The 15,996-nt window shown below is 49.3% G+C and overlaps 1 protein-coding gene across 1 annotated transcript; it reads left to right on the top strand.

The window, feature by feature from the left end:
• Window positions 1–2,486: 2,486 nt before the first annotated feature.
• LOC309410134 (cytochrome P450 3A29-like) lies at window positions 2,487–14,630 on the top strand (the record flags this gene model as incomplete). Its single annotated transcript, XM_082006473.1, has 13 exons — window positions 2,487–2,557; window positions 3,483–3,576; window positions 4,710–4,762; window positions 6,117–6,216; window positions 6,648–6,761; window positions 7,361–7,449; window positions 8,067–8,215; window positions 8,686–8,813; window positions 9,145–9,229; window positions 10,206–10,366; window positions 10,580–10,806; window positions 12,252–12,414; window positions 14,535–14,630. The coding sequence occupies 13 exons, from the start codon at window positions 2,487–2,489 to the stop codon at window positions 14,628–14,630; spliced, it is 1,530 nt and encodes a 509-aa protein (XP_081862599.1).
• Between the last annotated feature and the right edge of the window lie 1,366 nt (window positions 14,631–15,996).

The raw sequence follows: 15,996 nt of genomic DNA, 5'->3' as shown, positions 1-15,996 counted from the left end.
TTTGGTCTAAAGGGCTGTGTGAGTCTAAAAGCCTCGCTTTAATCTTCGTTTTGTCTAAAATTATGTGATGATGAGTGTTCAGGATCACCCCACCTGGAGCTCTAACCTGTGGCAGCAATTTTGGTTAGGAGGTAGAATTTTTATGACCTACGATTTTCTCAAACCTGTGGAGCCGGGAAGACGACAGTGCTCCAAGAAATGTGCAAAACCAAACCAAACCCAAAATCAGGTAAATCAGGAGTTTGCAGAAGTTCAGTGGCCACGCACGTACCCAGTGGTTGTAGGTCCCGGCAGGGACGCTGCAGATCCCAGCTGCCGGAGCCCCGTGTTCATCACCGTAGGGTCACAGGGAGGCTGGGTCAGGGGGACACTGTCACTGTCCCCCCCCGGCTGCACGACGGTGCTCGGCACCGCCGGCTTATTCGGGCTCTGCGTCCCCTCCTCTCTAAGGAGGGGACACTGTCTAGAGTGTCACCTCTGGGTCGGTAGATTGCTCCCACTCAAAGTTCTTTTGGACAAACGAGCTGTTTCCTTGCACATGAAGTTGCTGCACAGTTTATTTACTTTTTGGGGGTTAGCTAACATCCTTGCTCTCCTCTGAATTCTGGCTTCGCCTCAGCTTCTGTCTGAGACAGGAGAAAGTACTGAACCACAAACCTGCTTCCTGCTGAGAAATCACAACGGCGGTTAGCAGAGCTTATTGGAAAATCAAAGGGTTTGCGCAAGAGAAGAAAAGCAGCTAATCCCAGCTGGGGAGCTGCTGCCCCGGCACCTGGTTTCTTCTCCTGCCTCTCATCGCAGTTCTTGATGTCCTTCTGGTATGGGACCCTGCACGGGGGACAACCTTGGATGCAAAGATAAAGGGTATCTTTATTTATGGTGGCTTCGAGGTGTCTCATAAGGGAGAAACCACATAAAATAGAGAATAAGGTTCCTGCCGCAGCACGCTGCCGGGGTCCAGCTCTTCAGAGCAGCCTGAGGACGCAGGAATCAGGCACGCGCCTCCATAAACCAGGTAGTTAGGTAATTACCGTCAGCCGCTGATTATGTGAGTCATCGGGCACGTCGCTGCTGCGCAAAGCTGGGGCTGTCTGAGATGTTGTCCTACCAAAAATGGCAGTGCTGGAGCTTGGCTCTTCCACGTGGGTGCGGAGGTGACCCCTGGACCCACCGGCGGCTCAGCACCCGCCGCATGTGTTCTATGACACAAAATAAATGTTTGGGCAAGGGCAAAAAAGGGCTGCTGGCCTTTGGTCACGGCCGTGTGCGATCTGCTTGTGCTGACTGGCAGAATATTGCAGAAGCACTCGGGTTTCTTCAAGGTTGAGTGTGCCAAGGGCAGAGGAGCGATGCCTGGTGCAGGGGAGCGTGATGCCTAATGTGGGGTCCTCGGCTGGGTCTCGTCTCCCCTCAGCCATGTGGGGACACTGGTGGGCTCAGGGGACACGGGGAAGGGGACCGCACTGGACTGCAAAGAGGAGGAGGTTCGTGGCCCTGAGAGCAAACAGAAAGTCCAGGGCGAAAGGGAAACGGGAAATGGGAAGCCAGCCCTAAGCGCCGCGGCTGGGGAGCGTTGGCGCTGGCTGGCGTCCTGGCGAGCGCAGTGCTCGCCGTGCCAGGGGATCGCCGGGTCCCCAGCACCTCCTGCCCACATGCCCGTGCCCTGGTGGCTTCCTGGGCCTTGAGCCACAGGCAGGCAAGTCGGCGAACCACCGACCTGTGCGGTGGGACATCAGGCAGGACGCCCATCGGCTGGGGCGCGAGCCAGGTTGTGCCATCACAGGACCATATCCTTCTCCTCATATCCTCAGAGTCCAGAGGGCTCTGCCTGAGGATAACGGGCCCCTTTCATCCCTGGGCAAGTGTTTGCTGGCAGGTCTGTCTCCTCCAGCCCCTTCCCTCCTGGACCCTAAATAGGAGGTGTGGGAGGGCAAAATAAATGGGGATGGGGGGCACAAGGGAAGGTATAGCTACGTATAGCCAGAAACCCCCCCGGGAGCTGGGGGGGGGACAGTCGCAGTTCCTTGGACCTCCTGATTACAGCCCTCGATAAAAGCGGTGAAGCCGGCACAAGCAAGACGGGACAGGGTAAGGAGGAGCGAGTCTGGTTCAGCATCGCTGCTGCTGGAGGAGCAGCCGGGGGCTCACCCTCAGCCCCGCGTGATCCCCGCAGCTTTTGGGCGAGAGGCAGGTGGAAGGGGTTAAGGAAGGTGATGCCCTTTGCTATCTTTTCCTCCTGTAAAAACTGTCCTTTCAGCAGTTTCAAATCTAAAGAGGTGTGGTGCTGCTGGGCATCTTATTGACATCCCAGCCCAGGGAAAAAGCTGCCCAAGGGTTAAAGTTTGAGTAACTGAGCAGACACCACAACTCCTCCTTTGCCGTCATGTGAGCGTGGCTGCAGCTAAAAGCCAGGGGGAAAAAAATTCATAAACAAAAGCTGCGGCTTCACAGGAGACAGGTGCTCTCAGGGCAGCCTGGGAGACACGATGGATCTCCTGCCAAACCTTTCTTCTGTCACTTGGCTGCTCCTCATCGTTTTCCTTAGCCTCCTGGTCCTGTAAGTAGAGGCTGGTCCCTCAGGGTGACCGGGGAGGAGGAGAAGCCTGTGCCTTCAGCTGGGGAGGGGGTTGGGGCCGTCACCCTTGGTATGACGTGCCCAAGTACATGAATTAGCCTTAAAAACTCATCCTCCGTCTTCCTGTGCTACCTTCAAGGCAGACACGAGGGCTGACAAAGGGGCGGCTGTGGGGCTGCTCCTTGCCCTTCCCATGCTGGCTGGAAGGGAGGGAGGAAGCTGAGCTGGGCGGGGAGGGAAATAAAAAGGAACTTCTTGATTTTTTTGCCTTTCTCAGCAGATCCAAAGGAGAAGTAACTGCCATCTTTTAGCCGCAGCAAGCTCTGCTTGGCTGCAACGGGACCAGGGTGTCCCTGGCTGGGCTGGGCTCTGCAAGCTGGGGGCCGGGCGGTGGGTGATGTCTGCGTCTGCCCGTGTGCTTGTGCCAGCAGAAGCCCCTGTTTAAATAGTTATGTTGGCAAAATTGCCCTTTTGCTTATGTCGCTCAGGGGAGCTGTGGTGAGCTATACAGACAAAAACTTAATTTTGCTGTTATAATTTATGTCCCTGCCCGGCTGCTGTGCTGCTGCAGCTCTATGACCTGAGCATCGCAGTAGGTCTTTGCAAAGACAAACACAAGGGCAGGTCGCAGCTTGAGAACTTAATCCCTCTTAGACCTTTCTTCAGCCACCTGAGTCACAGTTGTCTGATCTGAGGAACTAAATGAGGCCCCTGAATGAAGACCTGAGGTGCCCATGTACACCGTGTTTGCCTAGGCTGGGCTGCAGCTCCTTTCAGCCCTTGTCTTGTATCAAAGTGTACCCCAAAATATCTTGTCCCTAAGTGATCCTGCATTTATTGCAGGAAGAGATGAAGAACCATCTTCTTTCATTGCATAAATGCAACTCACACGCTCTTTGCTTGGCAGCTATGGGATATGGCCCTTCCAGGCCTTCAAGAAGCTGGGCATTCCCGGGCCACAGCCTCTGCCATTTTTGGGAACTTTCCTGGAGTACCGGCACGTGAGTACCAGCAGCTGCTGCTCTGTAGCTGCCTTAGGTTCTTACTTGTAGCGGGTGCTGGTTTTCCCATCCTTTGGGCATCTCTTTCCTCTGCCCTTGATTCAGTCAGATGGAGATGATGCTTTCGGGTAGGAAGCTCTTTGGACACACAGAGAACACAACAATTCGTTTTACGGTCTGGTTGACCTGAATGAGGTGTGCTGTGTTTTTCAACTACTTTGTAACTTAAGTTAATAGTTTCTCCCTGGATTTCTACCTGCTCCCTAGCAGCTGAAGTTCTGTTGGAAACAAAGAAAAAAAATATTGGAGACATGCCTAAGACTGCTAATTTCTGAGAACTGCATGTTTCTTTGTGCTTTGTGTCATTCGCACAAAGAGACTGAATTAGCCCCAGCAATATCCCATCCAGCCACTTGCTGTCAGGCCAGCGTGAGACTAAGCCAGGCGAACAGATTTCTAAATAAACCTCAAATATTACCAAACCTTACCAAATAACTGGGTAGTAGCTGGTCCCAGGTAACTGACTGCAAACGCAGAACAAAATGTATTAGCTTCAACGCAAGAGGTGTTTTAGCTTGTGTTTGCTGGGATACAGCACGCATGTTGGTCTCTTACTAATGGTTTAGTTGATGCATGGTGACTGTTATGTGTCCCATAAGTTTCATCCTTACACGTAACATCAGTTAAAACGTTAATGGAAACAAAGCAAAACAAAAAAACCACCATCACTCCGGTTCAGTAACTGCAGTGGAAGATCTCATGAGGACAAGGCAGTAGTAGCTCTAACTTGTTGAGCTGAAGATGAAAGGACACCTTGGGACCTAGTTCTGCCTGCTGACTCCGCTCACGCTAAAACTGTGTACCCTGTCGTACCTCGTCTTCATTACATTTTCAGCTTAGGTTGGCTAGTGGAAGTTGAAAGTGCTTTTTTTTTTTCGCGCTCTCTGCTCTCTTTTTTCCCTCCAGTGCAAATGTCCCCTAAGTGCCTACGTGACTCTTAAGAGCTACCATGCTCCCCGCCAACCCGTGCCACTGACGGTGGGTCTGTGGGATGCACGGCACTGCCAGCTGTGACCTGCTTTGATCACTCTTCTCTGGCAAACTGTTCATTTCTCCTTTCTTTTTTTTTGCAGGGAGTCCTGAATTTTGATCAGATGTGCTTTGAAAAGTATGGCAAGATCTGGGGGTGAGTTTCTTTCTGCAGAACAAAACTCCCTGTTTGGGGTGCTCCGTGGCCCCAAAATAGAATGGAAAAAGGTACATTGCTCCCATGACCATGTCCAAGCACTGTAATTCCAGCTGTGACAGCTTGGAAGAATCCAGGTTCACCACTGGAGAAGTCTCCAGCCATCTCTCCAAGGATTCCCTCCTGCTGGGATTTCAGTACGGTGCAGGGCTGGGACGATGGTGACCAGTTTTGGGGGTCATTTTTTTTGCATAAGCTTTGAAAATAACCTTTTTTTCTTTTCCCATTTGGGAGCATTAAAAACTAAACAGCAGTGTTAGTGACCTCAGGGCCAGAGAAGCTTCCACCACGGAGAGCCCAGGGAGCTCCCCTCGCCCTCCAACACCCGCCAAATCAGCACGGCCATCCCTTTATCTCTTAGCTCCAGATGCGGTAGCGAGGGAAGGCACCAATCCTTTCCCAACCACACAGCCTGCCCAGAAAACTCCACTGCTTGTGTCAAACTGAGCCTCATGCCTTTGAAGCTGCTCGTCTGTCTGTCCTGAGCAGAAAGCAAGCTGCAGGCTGCTGCAGTGTTTTTAATCTTGCTCCCTGCTTCTCCCAGAGCCGGGGCACGAGCTGCCTTTCAACCTGCCTCCCCGCTCCCTGCACAGCTCTGGTTTTGCGCAGGGACCTCTTATCATGCTTCTGCTGAGAACCTCTCAAACTGAAGCAAAATCGTTGCGCAAAAAAATCCTAGGAGGCTTCATGAAACCCCGCGCCTTTTTTCGAAAGATTAAATGTTCTCAAGCCTCTTGAAGACGGCGCCTTCCCTCGGCTGTGGCCCGAGGCTCCCTGCCCTTTAGCCCACACCATGGCTTTTAAGTTTTTCTGTCTCTGTTGGTTGGAAAATGGAGGAGATGGACGAGTTTTTCCCCTCTCATTGCCTCGTAGGCCAGGCAGGGAAATCTCTTTACCCCACAGGTAGGCTGTTCGGTGTGGATTTATTGACTCCAGCTACCAGTTGCAGAAACAGAGCTCAGACAGCCCAAGTGCAGGGGACCGATGACATGGCAAAAAGCTGCCTTTTATCTAAACCCACGCTGCTTTGGCAACTCTTTGATACCACTGATGATTGTTAGAAATGCTCGTGCTGTCCGTGTTTGGCACTTTCTTTCCCTTTCTCCTGTTTTACTACATAATAAAACAGTTTCAGCCTCATCCCTTTGGCTGTTTTGTCAGAGGGGACTCAGCTGGCCCAAACCCTCTGGGCTCCAGCGGTCAATGTGCATGGCTTTGGCCACAGACAAAGCGTGCTGCTTTTGCTCCAACTGACCGTGAGCGATGGACTGACTGTGGGTTTCTCTTGGCTTAGGATTTTTGACGGCAGACAGCCTGTGCTGGCTGTTTTGGACCCCATCCTCATAAAAAATATCCTGGTGAAAGAGTGCTATACTATTTTTACCAATCGTCGGGTATGTACCTAGTCCTGTGCTTTCCTCCCCAGTACAAAGTGCATGGAGCAAGAAAGAGTTTCTTCTTGGTTTCTGTTCTCCTTCTCTAAGCCCTTCAGCAAGTAGTTGCTCTCTGTTCTGTCCCAGTTTATTGATGGTACCAACAATGAAACTCTGCTAGGGAGGTATAGAGGCCACTCTGGCTGGGACATCGGGACATCATCCTGGATGTACCCTAGGACTGATATAATTTATCACTCTTACACTTTTGTTTCCATTTCTGTTGTTTGCTGGTTGAAGTAGAGGTGATATGACTTCAGGGGTCAAGTCAACACTCCATGGTGGTTTTGGGTGGGTTTTTTGTATTACTGTCATGCGGAAGTGGGCTGGAAACCTTCACCCATCTTCCTGTATAGCCATGTCCCTTTTGCTGTAAAATTCTCCCCATGCAGAAGTTCGGTCTGAGTGGGATCCTGGAGTTGGGCCTCCACGTGGCTGAAGATGAGAAGTGGAAAAGAATTCGTGCTATACTCTCTCCAACCTTCACCAGCGGGAAGCTGAAGGAGGTAAAACAGAGGCCACTGGTACTGTACATCAATAGCTGGAGGAGGACTGGGGCATTTCTGAGTACAAACCTTCCCCTCGAATGGGGAAGGGACCCCATTTGTCACGACCACATTCATTAGCATCTGTGATGTTGGGTGCAGTTCAGCAACACGGTGGCTGTCTACCAACATGGGGAGTGAGTCTGGAGCAGGGTACGGGGGATGAAATGGCACACAAGGTACTGCAAGCTGAGGCTGTTGATCCTATGACCTGTATTTTCTTCTTGCTAAGCACATCACTCAGACCATGAGTGCCTGTTTCCCACGCACTCAGGAGACACGTTTGCTCCCAGCTGGAGTGGAGGCTTAGCTGGAACGGGAGCTGCGTGTGGATTTTGGGAGGAGAACCTTGCTCAATCATAGTCAGATGATCTCTGTGGACTGGTCATAAAGATGAAAGAAAGCAATATCTGAGGCCTGGAAATGGTACCTTCACCATGCCAACCTTCCTCCACAAGCCAAAGACTTGGCAAGTCGCAGATGGTAGTGTGGAATTGCCCAGCCTTGTTTGGTGGAGGTGAAAGAGTCAACAGTGCCTTCTGCTTTGGTTTGCATTTCAGATGTTCCCTATCATTAATCACTATGGTGAAAAATTAGTGAAAAACATTGAGAAGAAAGCAGCTAATGATGAGTTTGTGACCATGAAGGAGTAAGTAACTGTGTGGGGCTGACAGGAAAGGGTTGTATTCAGTGTGGGGAAGGGCCCCTTTTGGAGAGCCTTTTCCATGCTGCAGCATAGATCTCATCAACTATGGAGGCAAAGTCCATAGTGCTCAGGGGCATGGTATGTTCCTCAGCGGTGGGCTTGCTGCGCTCTGCTCTGCTCTGCTCTGCTCAAAGGGGGTAGCAATTCTTTGTTCCCTGTTTCGCTTTACTGGGGATGCACTTTGAGGAAGAAGGCCATTCCAGAAGCTCCACAAGATGTGGTATTTTTGGATGACATTTTTACAATCTCTTTTACAGATGGAAATCGGAATACAGTCTTTGTTATCCCAGACTGCTGTTCGGTGTTTTCCAGTTACAGCCTAGGTTCTTGGCACTGAGTAAAATTGGGGGATGAATGCAAACTGGGGAAACTTGGGAAAATATGATGCAGGTTATTGCCAAATCAGGACAGGACCTACTGTGTTAGGACTCTGCACTGAGTCCTTGGTTAAAAGGGATTCCCTCTCAAGGGGTTCTCTATCAAGGATTGTTCCTAGATGGACTCTTATTCACTACTTTGGTTGGGTTCATACCATTCACTCTCTCTTCTTCTCTACCTAGCGTTTTTGGAGCCTACAGCATGGATGTGGTGGCCAGCACATCTTTCAGTGTGAATATTGACTCCATGAGCAACCCCAATGACCCCTTTGTGACCAACATTAAGAAATTGCTCAAAATCAGTTTCCTAAACCCCATGGTCATATTCTTAGGTATGACACACCTCATCTCATACAGCCCTGAATCGATGTCAGAGGTGGTGACCACCTGCATTTCCTGGTAGCTCTCTTAGTAGCTCTGAGTCCTCTTTGCCATGTGGGAGATGCTCAGCACTTTGCAGGATTCAATTCACCCTAGCAGGTCTGTAGAAATTTTTCCACAGGGAAACAACAATTAAGATTTGTATAGCCCATGTGGGTCTTTGCAGCATCCTCCTACAAGCAGAGACCCTGTTTGCAGAGACACAATGGAGAGCTGCTCTGTCACACAGAGCTGCATGAGGAGATTCTCAAGTGCTATTGCATGCCAGCCACGGTTAGGTAAAAAGAGAGCTGAAGGCAACAAAAAGCCATTTTTTGTGTCAGGGTCCACATTTACCCCTCTCCTTTAAATGCTTTGTAGCAGTTTTGAGTTTCTTGGGCCCCTTTGATCTAAAATATGTTGTTCTTTTCTCTCCTTTTAGTGTTGTTCCCCTTTGTTATGCCAGTGTTGAAAAAGATGGAAGTGACTCTGTTACCCTCAAAGGTCATGGATTTCTTCCAGGATGTCTTCATAAAAATGAAGAAGGAACGGGAAAAGGGCAGCAGCACGGTGAGTCCAGCCCAGATGGCCTCTTCTCTTCATTGTGCTGTCCTTCTGAGTGCAGGAGGAACCTGGTGGTGTCTTCAGAAGCTACTCTCCATAACAGCTCCCAGCTCATCAAACCTGGGCAGGGCCAGAAGCATGCCCCGCCTGAACTTCCGTGTGGAGAAAGTGTCTGTGTTCATAGAGGGTCTCCAGTCTGAACCTCAACGTGCATTGAAGCTGTGAGCCAGCTGGCAGGGCTAGAAATGGAGCAGGTGTCTCAGCAAGGAGCTTGTGCTGGACAAGGTTTGCCTCCTCCCCACCCACATCTTCTCTGACTGCCTCTGTTTCTCCCCAGGACCGGGTTGATTTCCTGCAACTCATGGTTGACTCGCAGAGCTCAAATGACAGCTACAAGCCTGCTGAGACTGACTCATACAAATGTATGTCTTGAGATCTGTCCTCCTCTCAGCAGAAACCATGGTAGTTCCTTGTGCGGTTAATAGGAGGGGATTTTAGTCATTAATCCTACGGGAGATTCAAGGTCTCAGTAGTGGGGCCGCAATGATGCTTATCCCATATCAGCCATATTTATTATATCCCATTTCCTGGGATAAATCCTGAGCTCTGTTTGTGCAACAAAGAGCAAATAGAGTGAATATGTCCTTACTCCCATTTCTTATTTTATCTTCTCTGAAGGCCAGCGATGTTGGCTGTATTTCATAAAGCACACAAAGCACATACGCTGCACACACCTTGCTCATCCGTAGCTCATCTCTGTTCCTCATCCTGGGTCAACTGTTTGATTTAGGAGATAATGGCTCAGCCAAGGTATAGTCCCAATCCATCAACCTTAATCAGGGCAGGATGCTTGTAAACTTTTGAGGTGCCAGGACAGGGTATTTGTGTGGCACCCTGCACTTCAGGCTGTGTCCTGGCAGCGCTTGGGCACTGCTGCAGTACCAGCGTTAAATCCTGTGTCGTCCTTACCGCCGCCGCCACACTATGCTCAGGGCTGCTAGCCCCTCGGCAGCACAAGGCTCACCTCATGGCTTAGAGAAGCTGCTGGACATGTCTTCATCTCTAACTTTTCCTGGCATGAGCCCCTATTTTTTCGGCCCAGGAGCATGGTTCCAGAAGAGAAGAGACTTTCTGAATCAGGCTTAGGCTGCACCTACCGTGATTCTGCTCTTAAAGACAGAACTGTAACACTGCTGATCTTGACAGCAGTTTTCTGGCTGTACAACAGTGCCAGACCCACCCCTTTGTGGTACCGGAGAGTTAGCTGGATGTTTCCTTTACCAAGTGTAAAGTAGTTAGGAATAGCGTTACCTTGATTGATGAGCGGGATCCTGAATTCCCAAAGATTAATCACTGTAGGTTTCAGCTTCTTGCATGTGCTTTTATGTCTCTTTTCAGCATTAAGTGATGAGGAGATTTTGGCCCAGGCTCTTATCTTTGTCTTTGCTGGTTATGAGAACATCAGCTCCACACTCAGCTACCTATCATATAACCTGGCCACCCACCCTGACGTGCAGCAGCGACTCCAGGATGAGATCGATGCAAACCTGACCAACAAGGTAAAGGAGGGTGGGGAGATGCTGGGGTTGTTCCCACCTGTGCCTTGTAGTCCACGAGCCAAAAGCCAGGTTGGAAACAAAACAGAGTGGAGGAGGTGCTGGTGAGGTTTCCCCTGCTCTGGTCTCTGATGCCTGAAGGGGAAGTGTTGAGGGGGCTGGTTGGGGTGGGGGTTGAAGCCCTGTGTTCGTAGCCATCCTGATTCCTCTCTCCAGGCTACCCCCACGTACAACACCATCATGCAGATGGATTACCTCGATATGGTGGTGAACGAATCCCTCCGTCTCTTCCCGCCCGCGGGCCGGATTGAGAGGGTCTGCAAGAAGACAGTGGAGCTCAACGGTGTGACTATTCCAGAGGGCATGGTGGTCATGATTCCAACCTATGTGCTGCATCATGACCCAGCGTACTGGCCAGAGCCAGAGGAGTTCAGGCCTGAGAGGTGAGGGCCAGGTGGGGGGAATAGCTGCATGCTCAACTTCAGCCCTGGGACTTGAATGGCAGCAAAAATGGGGAATGCATGATTATAACATTTAAATTAGGCATTTGTCATTGTCTGACATCTAGTCTGAGCATTACCGTGAGGGGAGTTTTATGATCTACATCCATAAACTGTGCATGGAATTTAATTAACTGCGTTGAAGGGAGAGCAGCTCCCAGCAGCTGTAACACTGAGGGGTTTATGGCCAGATATTAAAGCAAGAGCCACTGGGTGACTGCCACAATGCTGTGCAAATCAGCAATGGAAGAGCAAAGATGGGCAGGAAATAAAACTTAATTTTTCAAGTCAAGTGATGAAACAATCCTTGCTTAGGAGTCTCTGTCGGAGCCTGCAAAATGAGACAGTAGCCCAAGGCAGACCTGGGAAACCCTGGGCCTGCTAGTCTTCAGGTGGCCAAGATGTTGAGGGCTGGCTCAGAGAGAGCAGGACCAGATCTGTGCCCTTGCAGCAGGAGTTGAAATGCCCCTGGAAGCTAACCCCAGTGTGGGAATGTGGTGGCCTTTGGGACAAAACGTGGAAGCAGTATCAAGTAGAAGTTAGGGAGGGAGAGGACTGCTGATGAGATCACCTATGGACCCCTATGGTCACGCTCTGTTGAATGCAGAAGGAGCCATTGAAATGGGAGTACTCTGGCAAATAAGCGTGTTGCATCAGTTGCTCCAGTAGCTTCATCCTTACTCCAGTTGACGAACCAAGCATGGGTAGCTGGACAGGAGCTCTTTAGGGATCACTTGCCTTGCTGGGAGTTCATCAGACGCATGTGCTGGTGTCTTGGTAGTGAGACACTTCACTGCTCACTTAACATAGGTAAGGTTTGTACGTGGACCTCATGCGCTGCGAATGAAAAGCTTTCTGACATGAAAACTAACTGATCACTAAGAAGTATTACCAAAAATGCTCAGTGGCAAATTTCTCTGTGGACCTGATTGTTCTTCCATGTTTTTCATGATGAGGAGAGGAAAGGCTGGTGTGTCTCAAAAGCAACCCTCCCTTTAGTCACGCAGGGGGAGAATGTCTTTGTGTTCGCTCAGTCCTTTGATCTAAAGGGAAGACATGAAGCTGTAGACCTGTGTGAAATATCAGTTCAGTTTTTGAGCTGAGAGGAAGTTCTGAGTAAAGAGTAGTTATGAAATCCATTACCATATTTCAGGTATTCCTTGATTCACCTGATGCACCTGGAGATGCACAGCCAACTCCAAGCAGTAGCATAAAAGCAGAGGCATAAGATATCTACTGAGACAGAAATAAGAGACTTAGCCGGGTTCTTCTAATACGCATGCAAAAAGCTTTTGCCTTCCCAGACCCCTCATCACTTCAGAACTGGAAGCTGACATATCCTGGAACAGTAGCTCTTTCCAACTTGTTTTTGTTGTTGTTGTAATCAGGTTCAGTAAAGACAGCAGAGAGTCTGTTGACCCCTACACCTTCCTGCCATTTGGGGATGGCCCCAGGAACTGCATAGGAATGAGGTTTGCTCTCCTCATCACGAAAGTGGCTCTGGTCATCCTGTTGCAGAACTTCTCGTTCAGAACCTGCAAAGACACACCGGTGAGAGTATGGGATGGTGTGTTTGACTGTCTGCCCTTTAGTCCCACCGAGATGGTCCTGCGTGCTCTCTTTTGCCTACATCTCGGGACAAACAGCAAACTGCCTCTCAGGCACATTAAATCCTTCTCCTTCAGGACCACTGAACCTTGTCTGCAGACTTGGGTTTTCCTGCTTCACATAGAGATCAGAGAGGAAGATTTCACTGTGGGTTAGAGAGGCGTATGGGAATAACCATATTTAAAGCTTCTCAGTTAATTTAAATGGTTCGCCACAAGTTACTGATACATTTTTTTCGGCCTCTACTGAAGTAAATTTAATGTTGGTGGAATACGTCAGGCTGAAATCCCTGAAGTCCTCTGACTGTCTTTGGGTGCACCTCAGTTGTGGGGTGCTCGCTCCCCCGCGGTCTGCCTTGACCCAGCTTGGGAAGACCCTGCTCCTGAGAGCAGAAAGAGAATATCCCCCAGCCCGCTCCAAAGCTGTGCTTCGGAACACAAACACGGCTGTCCTCGGTGAGCGATCCCAGGACACCAAAATTCATCTCTTAGGGGCCACCAGGCAGTCTCTAAAGGGTAACAATTTCCAAGCAAGCGCAATCTGAGCCAAATCTGAATTGGCGACCCCCTCCCCTTTGCGGCTCTGCAGGATCCCACCAGGCTTTGGTTTGGCCCGGGATCCCAGGGAATGCCGGGGGCGGTACCGATGGGTCAGGCCCTGGAAGACGGGTGGTTTGACATAAAGTAAATGCGATGGCTGTTGGAAATTATACGTCAGGCAAGCCCTCCTGAAAACATGGCAACTCCCTGTGACTCAGAGGGAGGTAGCACTATGTTTGGTGTTAGTTTCAAGCCCCGACCCGTCTCTGCACCGACTGCTGCAAAAGGCTGTGCCTTCATGAGGCGAGCTTGGGAAATCAGAGCAGAAGGGGCAGCAAGTGTATTGAAAGGACATTTGTTGTAAGAAACAGAAAAATCCTTATTAAATTATTACTTGGCACGGATGCTCGGCTGGAATCTCTGCAGATTCAGATTGCAACTCAACTAGTAACCTGGAGGTGAAAGACTGTAATAGTCCATTAACAATGCAGTGACCTATCCACCCTCCCCCAAGTCTAATGACATTTTTCTAGTCCTCTGCAATCCATAAAATTGATTCTTTTTATAACTGCCCTTAATTAAAAGGAGACAAGTTAAATATGTATTGTATTATTGGTGCCCATAGGTTTATGGGGTTCTTTCAGCCCTTTTTTCTACATAAGATGTCATGTACATCAGATCAGAGAGGGAGGGAAAAATTCATGCCGGAACATCCCTTTGGAATATGTATATGGAAGCTACAGCCTCCTCTCACTCTGCCACTGATGGCAAACTGGGCTCCAAGCCACATTGCTTAAATTTCCTGAAACAAAGCTTACTGGGATATGGGATTTTAATGTAGCTTGTCAGGCTGTGGGTGTGTTACCCTTGTACTGCTGGGGAGAAGGAGAGCTGGGATACGAGCAGCATCGAATTGATGGAGGAGACTTAGTAAAACACTCCTCCCTCTCCTGCAAGATGACTCCCTCCAACACCGGTTCAAAATGTTCTTTTTATTGAGATTTCCAGCCCACCCCAAGGGAACCAATCGCTTTTCTGTGTGAGGATGCTTTTTCTTTGGTACTCAGTTTGAGCAGCAATCTGAGTTTCATTCTTCCTGGAGAGCTTATTGCTCCTCCAGCTCCCATTACGATCCAGCTCCCCTTAGCGCTGACTCGCTTCAGCGTTAAACAAAACGGCACTGCACGCCCCTCCTCAGCTGCAGCTCCCTGGATGGATTTCGGCTGCGTTTCGCTCCACGTGCAGCCTGTTGATCAGGGCACCGAGCTCTTCCTACTATGCCATGTGAAAGCCAGAATTCGCTAACCAGTTTATTCAAGAGCTGAGGGCTATTGAGCCCCAGCTCGCAGCTATTTTGCACAAGCAACAGTGATAGTCCCGCTGTAAGTACGCCTGGAAGATAGGAAACATGCTGAAAACAAGGGGTGGCTGAGATGTATGTGGGTTGTACGTGTCCTGTCGGTGTCATGATTGTCCTTTTTCCCAGCTTACATGGCTATTTTGTTTTTTTCCCTCCTGCTCAAGATCCCACTGGTTATGGACACAAAAAGTTTCATGCAACCAAAGCAGCCCATCGTCCTGAAGATGGTCCCCAGAGCCCATGCTGATCTGGAGAAGTGAAGGAAGCAGGAAGAGATCAGAGACTCTTGTTTGATGGTGCCTTCTCTAACTTTTGAGAGGAGACTCCCATTGATGTGTGTGCTGTAAAAATGTCGGTGGTGCAACCCCCCATTTCACAACGGGGCATTAGGAGTTTGGCCCAGCATAATTATATGAGCATTATCCTAATGAACACGAGCCCCAGATCCCAATCACAAATAGGTATTTTGCAAGACCATTTGCACTCAGGTTATTTGGGCACTTTTTTCTCTCCCTCTGAAGAGGCACTTTTCTAAGCAATTTGATTCCAGACACTGTCAGTCTTCTAGCGGTCTAATTTAAATCAAGATAGGGAGAGCAAATTGCACATAGTTAAGTAATGCTACCATTGCTCCTGTTCCTACTGCCTGCTGAGTGACTCTATGTCTTCTGGTTTTATTCTCCTGGGAATGCAAAGTTGTCCAGGGCTATTTCCTCAGCTGTGTGCTATGACCCTGACAAGTGTTAAAGTGGTCACATCCTTGCAGGAATGAACACCTGCGGCAAATTTTCTGATGCTGATTTATTTAGATTTTCTTACGATTTTAGATGGCTTTTGCGTGATTCAGATTGCAGATGAGTTAACTGGAGGAGCCTAGAGACAAGCAGTTACCACTAATGACTGGAGATTTGCAGAGTGGGAGAGAAGTGCCCCGCATGTGTTTCCTGATTGTTTGCTTATTTTACCGCGGGCATGTAGCCATCTCCCATAGAAGGGATTGTCAACACAAGCACCATCTATACTGCTGTCATGACACCTTTTAGTCTCTGATTTGTATTAGGCCATTGTAAGACCAACTTAACTGAACCAATAATGACGCTGGGTGCAGCACTGAGAGCCTTCAGATGTCCTGGAGAACCCTAGTCTGGAAGAAAGGTGTTGCCTTTGGCTATTGAGAGCTGGAAAGTCTTGCTAGACTTTGTCATTGTTGTAGACTCTAGAAGACCTGTATGCTCACATTTCATATTACTCCTCCAGAAACTTCTACTGGAGAACTAACTGCAATAAAAAGCTCACTTACCTCTTCCGTAACCAACTGATGCCAGTCTCTGATTCTGTTCTTTCCTCTATACATAAGTGAATCCATCTGTAGATCTCATAAGCCATTGGCCAGACAACGATGTGGTCTCATCACCTTTCCCAGCTGGGCTTCCTCACTTCTTTGGTGGGATTCTCGAAGGAATTACCTCTGCCTCAAAAGTCAGTGCCACGGAGTGGAGATAGAAGTCCTCTTATGCAGTTCATTCTTCCACTGTCACCTTGTAAGCACCACAAATTACTGAGGGTGCAGTCTTGCTGGTCTCAGCCAACATTTGTCTTTTTGTGAAAGCAGAGGGGTTTGATTCC

This window comes from Phaethon aethereus (genome assembly GCF_964289735.1).
Source record: "Phaethon aethereus genome assembly, chromosome: 15".
Lineage (NCBI taxonomy): Eukaryota > Metazoa > Chordata > Aves > Phaethontiformes > Phaethontidae > Phaethon > Phaethon aethereus.
The sequence above is the reverse complement of the archived record's forward strand: the minus strand, read 5'-3'. Positions and strand labels throughout refer to the sequence as shown.